Source organism: Aureococcus anophagefferens, assembly GCF_000186865.1.
Source record: "Aureococcus anophagefferens unplaced genomic scaffold AURANscaffold_15, whole genome shotgun sequence".
In the NCBI taxonomy this organism is placed as follows: domain Eukaryota; class Pelagophyceae; order Pelagomonadales; family Pelagomonadaceae; genus Aureococcus; species Aureococcus anophagefferens.
Window position 1 is genome coordinate 366754 of NW_008705575.1, and position 8086 is coordinate 374839.

The 8086-nt window shown below is 74.8% G+C and overlaps 2 protein-coding genes across 2 annotated transcripts; both read right to left on the reverse strand.

Annotated features, from left to right (window-relative positions):
• Window positions 1-5013: 5013 nt before the first annotated feature.
• Window positions 5014-6114, reverse strand: AURANDRAFT_29178 (hypothetical protein; the record flags this gene model as incomplete). The annotated part of the gene is made up of 1 exon (XM_009040549.1): window positions 5014-6114. The coding sequence occupies one exon, from the start codon at window positions 6112-6114 to the stop codon at window positions 5014-5016; it is 1101 nt and encodes a 366-aa protein (XP_009038797.1).
• Window positions 6115-6417: 303 nt separating this feature from the next.
• On the reverse strand, window positions 6418-8037 carry AURANDRAFT_29015 (hypothetical protein; the record flags this gene model as incomplete). Its single annotated transcript, XM_009040548.1, has 1 exon — window positions 6418-8037. A coding segment is annotated over one exon (1620 nt), but the record flags the coding sequence as incomplete, so codon positions are not given.
• Window positions 8038-8086: the final 49 nt, after the last annotated feature.

The following is an 8086-nucleotide window of genomic DNA, read 5'->3' on the forward strand; positions in this document are numbered from 1 at the left end:
GCTTCGCCGCGGGCGCGACGCCCGGCGCGGGCGCGGGCGCGCCGAAGCCGAGCGCCGCGGGGACGTCGCGCTCGACGATCGCCGCGGCGACGGACTCGTCGACGCCCGCGTCGGCGAGGCTGTGGGCCGCGACGGCGCCCGCGGCGGCGGCCGCGACCTCGGACGCGACGGCCGGGTCGCCCGTGGCCTCGAGCGCCGCGGCGTAGGCGTGGCCCGCGACGGCCTCGGCCTCCTCGACGAGCGCGGCGTCGACGGCGGCGGCGGCCGGCGCGGCCGCGGCGGCGCCGCCGGGGGGCGCGGGCGCGGGCGCGGACGCGGCCCGGGCCTCGGGCGGCGCGGGGCCCTCGCTCGGCCGCTCCTTGGCGGACCGCGGCCGCGTCTGGGGCGCGACGGCCTCCGTCTTCTTCTTCGGCGCGGGCCGGTAGACGACGGCGTCCGCCGCGACGGCCGCGGCGATCTTCGCGACGCGCTCCGCGTCGTCGACGCGCGGCGGCGGCGGGCCCGCCGTCGCCGCCGCGGTCGGCGGCGGCGTCGCCGCCGCGGGCTCCTCGAGGACGACCGCGTCGCCGACGGCCGTGCCCGGCGCGGGCTCGTCGGCCGCGGGCGGCGCCGTCGGCGGCGCCGCGGCCTCGGCGGGCGTCGCCGGGGCGTCCTCGGCGCCCATGGTCGCCCGCTCCTGGGGCTTGCGCACGGACCGCCGCGACTTGCGGCTCCCGGGCGCCGCCGCGGGCGCGGGCGCCGCGGCCGCGGCGTCGCCGCCGGGCGCGGCCGCGGGCGCGCCGGCGGGCGCCTCGCCGGCGGCGCCGTCCTCGAAGCCCTCGTCGCCGAAGTCGTCGTCGTACTCCTCGAAGTCGTCGTAGTCGCCGTCCTCCTCGAAGCCGTCGTAGCCCGCCTCGCCCGGCGCGGGCGCGGGCCCGGAGACGAGGCCCAGGCGCATCGCGTCGACGCGGTGCCGCGCGAGCCGCCCGCGCTCCGCGGTCTGGAGCTTCGTGGCCGCGCCCTTCTGGGCGCGCTTCTCGCCGACCTTCCGGCGCGCGTTCTTGCAGCGCTGGGCGCCCTCGAGGGTCGCGACGGCGGCCTGCTGCTCGTCCCAGTGCTGCTTCGCCGCGTGCCCGCGGTTCGCGGCCTGGAGCTTCGTCGCGGCGGCGTTCTCAGCGTTGTCCTGGCGGATGCCGTCGACGCGCGCCTTGGCGTCGTGCGCGCGCTGGGCGGACTGGAGCGTCGTCGCCGCGGAGTTCTCGGCCCGGATGCCGTCGACGCGCGCCTTGGCGTCGTGCGCGCGCTGCGCCGACTGCAAGGTCGTCGCCGCGGAGTTCTCGGCCCGGATGCCCGCGACCTTCTGCTTGGCCAGGAGCTGGCGGTTCGACGACTGGAGCTTGACGACGGCGTTCTTCTGCTCGGCCCACTGCTGCTGCGCGGCCTTGGTGCGGAACCGCGCCTCGATCTTCACCGCGGCGCCCGTCCGAGGGTCCACGTAGGCCGCGTCGCCGTCGGCGTCGACGAAGACGTCGTCGGCCTCGGGCACGAAGGTCCCGTCGGCGCCCGCGGGCAGGTCCGGCGGCGGCGCGCAGTCCTCGGGCGCCAGCTCGGCGGCCGCGCCGTCCGGCGCGGGCGCGGGCGCGGGGAACGCGCGCGCGAGCTTCTGGTCCTCGACGAGCTCGCCCACGCGCGTGTCGAGCTCGAGCACGACGGACCCCTCGGCGTCGACGCGCGACGCCTGGGACACCTCCGCGGCGAGCGCCATCTGCTCCGCGGGCGTGAGGTCCTCGAGCGCGCCGTAGCCCGTCGCCTCCCACTGGTCCTGCCCGACCTCGACGGCGCTGCCGTCCTCGGCGACGAGGCGCAGCTTGCCGTCGTCGGCGGGGACGACGTCGACGGCGCCGCCGTCGGCCGTCGCCGCCGCGTGGAGCACGGGCGCGTCCGCCTGCGGGTCCTCGGCGGGCGCGAGCGTCGTCGAGATCACGGACGGCTCCTCGGCGACCGCGGGCGGCTCTTCCGCCGCCGCGCCGCCCTTGGCCGCGTCGGCGGCGGCCGCCGCCGGCGGCGCGTCCTCGAAGAGCGGCGCGTCGACGATGGGGTCCGCGACGGCCGCGCCGCCCGCGGGCGGCTCGCCCGGCGCCGCGACGGCCGGCGCGGGCGCCGGGAAGGCCTTCTTCTTCGGCGCCGCGGGCTTCTTCTTCGGCGCGGCCGCCCGCTTCTCCGCCGGCGCCTTCTTCGCGAGCAACGCGGGCACCTTCTCCGGCGGCTGCTCCGCGGCCGCCTCCTCCTCGGAACCATCGTCGTAGAAGCCGTCGTCGCCGCCCGGCGGCACGTAGGGCTCGACCTTGGGCGCGGGCTTCTGCGGGCCCGTCGGCGCGAGCAGCGCGTTGATGTCCGGCCGCGGCGACGCGCGGACCGCGAGCGCGAGGTTGCCGTCGGGCCCGACGAGGACGTCGCTGCAGAGCACCGCGGCGAGGGCCTCCTTCTCCGGGCGCAGCAGGTACGTCAGCGGCCCGTAGCCCGTCGCCGCCCAGGACGCGGGCTTGATCTCCAGGTCCGCGTAGGTCTCGGCCTTCATGAGCACGTCGTCGCCGGACTCGTAGGCCTCGACGAGCACGTCCGCGCCGCCGAGCTCCCGCAGCGCGCTGCAGAGCAGCGGGTCCTCCGTGAGGCGCTCGTTATCGAGCTCCCGCGTGAACGACGCCCCGTCCAAGCTGCCGGCGCCCGGCATCTGCGCCGGGAACCACTCGCGCGACGACAGGCCCAACGCGGCGACGTCGCAGGCCACCCGGTCGCCGTGGACGCGCGTCGTCAGCGCTAAAGCCGCGCAGACGGCCGCGCGCCGCTCGAGCTCGAAGGCCTCCCAGTCGGGCACCTGCTCGACCAACGCGTCCTTCCGCACGGCGCCGTCGTAGCGGTCGTCGGAGAGCGCGCCGTACGCCTCCAAGACGACGCCGTCCGGGTGGTCCATCATCGACAGCAGGAGGTGCGTGCCGCTCGCGTCCTGCACGGCGCCCTTGTAGAGCACGGCCCCGACGCCGCCGGGCTCCAGCAGGGGCCCCTCGAAGAGGGGGCCGCCGGAGAGCTGCTGCGACGTCGCGGTCTGGAGCATCAGGTCGTCCTCGACGATCGCGTGCTTCCGCTCCTCGTCTTCCAGCCGCAGCCGCTCCTCCTCGGCCTCGCGGGCCTTCCGCTCCGCGTCGCGCCGCGCGGCCTCCTCCTCGGCGAGCTTCTCGGCGTCGCGCACGGCCCGCGCGCGCGCGTCGGCCTCGGCTTTCAACGCGTCGGCGTCGGCGGCCGCCTTCGCGTCCGCGGCGCGCGCCTTCGCCAGGAGCGCGGCCGCGTCGTCGCCGCCGTCGCGGATGATGCCGACGCGCGTCGCGGCCTGCGTCTTGCGCACCTGGGCCTGGATCTTCGTCGCCTTGCCGCCGCAGATCTCGCGGATCAGCTTGAGCACCTCGGCCTTTTCGCCGCGGAACGCCGCGGCGTACGACACCACCGGCAGGTGCGAGTAGTCGCGCTTCTGCGCCTTCTTCGACGCCAGGGACGTCTTCGGGTGGACCCGCGCCTCCATGGCCTCGTCGTCCGTCGCCGGGTCGACGACGCCCCGCTTCCGGCGCGGCGCCTCGCCCTTCTGGAGCGACACGAAGACGTGCGCGCCGAACGACCGCACCTTCGTCTTCGGCTCCTCCTTCAACGAGATGGGCACGCCGTCGGCGTAGACGAAGGAGAACCGCGGGTTCGTTCCCGGGAGCATCTCCGCCTCCTCGACCGTCTTCCGGAGGTCGCGGAGCGTGTCGTTCGCGTCGTAGTCCACAAAGCCGACGGGGTTCCGCGCGCCCCGGAGCCGCACGGCGATCTGGGGCGCGGCGCCGTCCGTGGGCGGCGGCTCGAAGCGCGGGTCCGCCCAGGGCGTGCGCGGCTCCTCGACGTAGGACACGGGCTGGGGCTCCTCGGGCTTGGGCGACTCGCGGCTCCCGTGCGGGCTCGGCCACGCCGCGTAGAGCGGCGGCATGTCGTCCTCGGGGAAGGCGCTCTCGGGCCCGTCGTCGCGCCGCGCCGTCGCGCCGCCGCCGACCTCCAGGTTCGTCAGCGGCAGCTCGAAGGTCGGGAGCTGCGCGAGGTTCGCGGCCGCGCGCGGCAGCAGGCTCTCGGCCTTGGTCGGCATCGTCGGCCGCGACTGCTCCAGGAGCTCGAGCGAGTTCGACCCGACCATCTCCGTGAAGTGCTTGCGGAAGGCGTCGCCGCGCGTGAACACGCAGTACTTGTCGCTCAGCGCGTTGTAGTCCGGCAGCCCCGTGGACCGCCGGCCGTCCCAGCCCTGCTCGAGCTTCTTCAACCGGCCCTTGGACTTCTTGCCCGTGCGCGCCGCGCCCGACGGCGTCCGGTAGCGCAGGGCCGGCTGCAGCGGCGTCAGGCCGCCCACGTCGCGGGACCGCGGCCGCGACGACATGGCGCCGCACGCCGGCACCCGCCGCTTTTGGCCGTCAAACAACGCGCCGCCGCCAGCCCTGCACGCCGGAAGATTTAATTTGGACGTGCCGTGCTCCTTGATACGCTGCCGTGCTCCTTAGCGCCCTCGACCGGCTCTCTCGACGCCGCCGGCGGCGCCATGTCCTTCTCGCACCCGCCGACGGCGCGCGTCCGCACGGCAGCGCGCGAGAAACGGTTTGTCGCCGATGGAAAAAGACGCGCGCCCATGCCTAGGTGGAGCACTACTACAAGCGCACGACGGGCTACTCCGACGTCCAGGACCTGCTCCAGTGGAACCGGCGGGTGCGTCCCCCGACGGCGCGCGCCGCGCGGACGCCCGCCCCGCGCCGCGCAGGTCAAGGTCGAGGGCGGCGGCACCCAGAAGCACGGCGCCGCGGCGCTCGTGCCCGGCGCGTACCAGGCGCCGCCGGCGACGCGCGCGTCCGCGGACAACGGCGGCCGCGCGAGCCTCGTGCGGCCGCTCCTCCTGGACAAGGCGCCGCCCTGCTCGCCGCCCGAGAGCCAGCGGGGGTCGTGAGTATTACCCGCGGGCCCCTTTGCCTACTTGGCCTGGAGGTCGCGGAGCTGCTCCATGAGCCGGCGCTCCTCGTCGGAGAGGCTCGTGGGGACCTTGACGTTCACGGTGACGTAGAGGTCGCCGCGCTGCGCCGGCTTGGACAGCGCCGGCGCGCCCTTGCCCTTGAGGCGGAGCTTCGTGCCCGGCTGCGTGCCCGCGGGCACCTTGACCTCGCACGCGTCCTCGTCGAGCGTCGGCGTCGCGACGGAGCAGCCGAGCGCGGCGTCGGCGGCGGAGACCTCCATGGACGAGGCGACGTCGACGCCGTCGCGCGTGAAGATCGGGTCCTTCTTGACGTCGAGGAAGATGTAGAGGTCGCCCGCGGCGCCGCCGCGGGGCCCCGCGTCGCCCTCGCCCGCGACGCGGAGCCGGTTGCCCGCGTCGACGCCGCAGGGGATGGTCACGCTCACCTGCTTGGCCTTGCGCTCGACGCCCTGGCCGTTGCACTTGGCGCAGTAGGCCTCGACGGACTGGCCCGTGCCCTGGCACGTCGGGCACGCGGACTGCGTCTGGAAGTTGCCCAGCGGCGTCCGCGTGACCTGCATGACGACGCCCGACCCGCGGCAGGTGTCGCAGGTCGTCACCTTGGCGCCCGGCTCGATGCCGTCGCCCTTGCACTTGCCGCAGGACTCCAAGTGCGTGATGCGAACCTTCTCCTGGCCGCCGAAGCACGCCGTCTTGAAGTCGAGCTCGAGGTCCGCGCGCAGGTCGTCGCCCTGCGCCGGGCCCCGCGTCCGCTGGGCCCGCCCGAAGCCGCCGCCGCCGCCGCCGAAGGGCGACCCGCCGACGCCGCCGCCGCCGAAGAACGAGTCGAAGATGTCCTCGAGGTTCACCTCGACGCCGCCGCCCGGGCCGCCGCCGCCGCCGCCCAAACCCGCCTCGCCGAACTGGTCGTAGCGCGCCTTCTTGTCCGGGTCGCTCAGCACGCTGTAGGCCTGGGAGATCTCCTTGTAGACGTCCGCCGCGTCGGGCTCCGAGTTGACGTCCGGGTGGTACTTCCGCGCGGCTTCCCGGAAGCCGCGCTTGATGGTCCGCGCGTCGCTGCCCCGGGGCACGCCCAGCACCTCGTAGAGGTCGCGGCCCATCTCGAGCGGCAGCGCGCTCGGCCGGCGGTGCCCGGTGCGCGGGAACGTCGGCGGCGGGCGGAAGGGGTGGGCGAGGGGCAGGAAAAACAGGCTCATGAGAGCGGCGGCGGCGGCGACGCCGCGCCGCGCCGCTTGTCTCTCCGTGGCGGGCATGGTACTGTCGCGTCCGCGGTCTGGCGACTGCTGGTTGACGCGAGAGCCCCACTGGTGCCACCTCAATACTCGCTCGGCGACGACGATCGACGCCTGCGTTGAGTGCTTCGTCGACTTGTTGCAAAGGTCAGCGGCGACGCCTTACCGGAGCTACCTCGCCGTCTCCCCCTCGGGCCCGTCGCCCCGCTCGGCCTGGGCGGCCCAGAGCCCCGCGTATTTGCCGCCGTAGAGCATGAGGTCGTGGTGCGTGCCGCGCTCCGCGACGCGGCCCCGGTCGAGCACGACGATCTCGTCCGCGTCCGCGACCGTCGACAGGCGGTGGGCGATGATGAGCGTCGTCTTGGATCCCGCACTCGCGTGGTCGCGGAGGTGGCCCATGATCTCCGACTCCGTCGACGTGTCGAGCGCGGACGTCGCCTCGTCGAAGCAGACGACGGGCGCGTCCTTGAGCACGGCGCGCGCGAGCGCGACGCGCTGCTTCTCCCCCCCGGAGAGCTTGAGCCCCCGCTCGCCGACGACCGTGTCGAAGCGGTCCGGCAACGAGTCCAGCAGCGGCGTCAGGTTCGCCGCGCGCGCCGCGGCCTCGACGGCGGCGTCGGACGCGCGCGGGTCGCCGTAGCGGATGTTCTCGCCGATGGTCGCGTTGAAGAGCGACGTGTCCTGGGGCACGACGCCGATGGCGTCCCGCAGGTCGCCGACGTCGTAGTCCCGGACGTCGCGGCCGCCGACGGTCACGCGGCCGCCGCCGACGTCGTAGAAGCGGAAGAGGAGCCGCAGGAGCGTCGACTTGCCGCAGCCCGACGCGCCCACGATGGCCACGGTCTCGCCCGGTTTGATCTCGAAGGACAGGCCGTCGATGATTTTGCGGGAGGGCTCGTAGGCGAACGACACGTCGTCGAAGACGACCGCCGGCGGCGCGCCGATGACCCGCTCGCGCTCGTCGCGGCTCCGCGCCGCCACGGGGCCCGGCTCCTTGTCCAGCAGCTCGAACATGGCGTCCATGTCCACGAGCGCCTGGTGGATCTCGCGGTAGACCATGCCGACGAAATTCAGCGGGATCGCGAGCTGGAACAGCAGGCCGTTGACGAGCACCAGATCGCCGACGGACGCCTCCCCGCGCAGGATGGCGTCGGATGTGAGCAGCATGATCGTCCCGAGGCCCACGGCGAAGATGCCCTGCTGCCCAAAGTTGAGGATCGACAGCGTCCGCTGCACCTCGACGGCCTCCGTCTCGTAGCCGGCGAGCAGCGCGTCGTACTTGGCCGCCTCGCGCGCCTCGTTGCCAAAGTACTTGACGCTCTCGTAGTTGATGAGCGTGTCGATGGCGTGGCCCGAGGCCTTGGCGTCCGCCGCGTTCATCCGCTTTCGAATCGGGATGCGCCGGTTCGAGTAGGTCACCGTGAAGACGACGTAGGCGGACACCGTGCCCAGCGCCGCGGCGGCGTGGGCCGGGCCGAAGCTGAACGAGACGATGGACGTCACGAGCGCGATCTCCAGCGCCGTCGGCGCGACGTTGAAGAGCGTCATCGACACGAGGTAGTTGATGGACCGCGCGCCGCGGTCGATGACGCGGCTCAGCTGCCCCGTCTTGCGGTCCAGGTGGAAGGCCAAATCCAGCGCCGTCAGGTGCTCGTAGACGCCCCGCGCGACAACGCGGATCGCGCGCTGCGACACGGCCGCGAAGACGTAGTTCCGCAGCTCCTTGAGGCCGCTGTCGCCGAGGCGCGCGATGCCGTAGCCCAGGAGGCACGCCGTCGGCGCCGCCAATGCGAGCGACGCGGCCCCGTCCAGCGCGCCGGCGTCGGAGACCGCGCCGAGG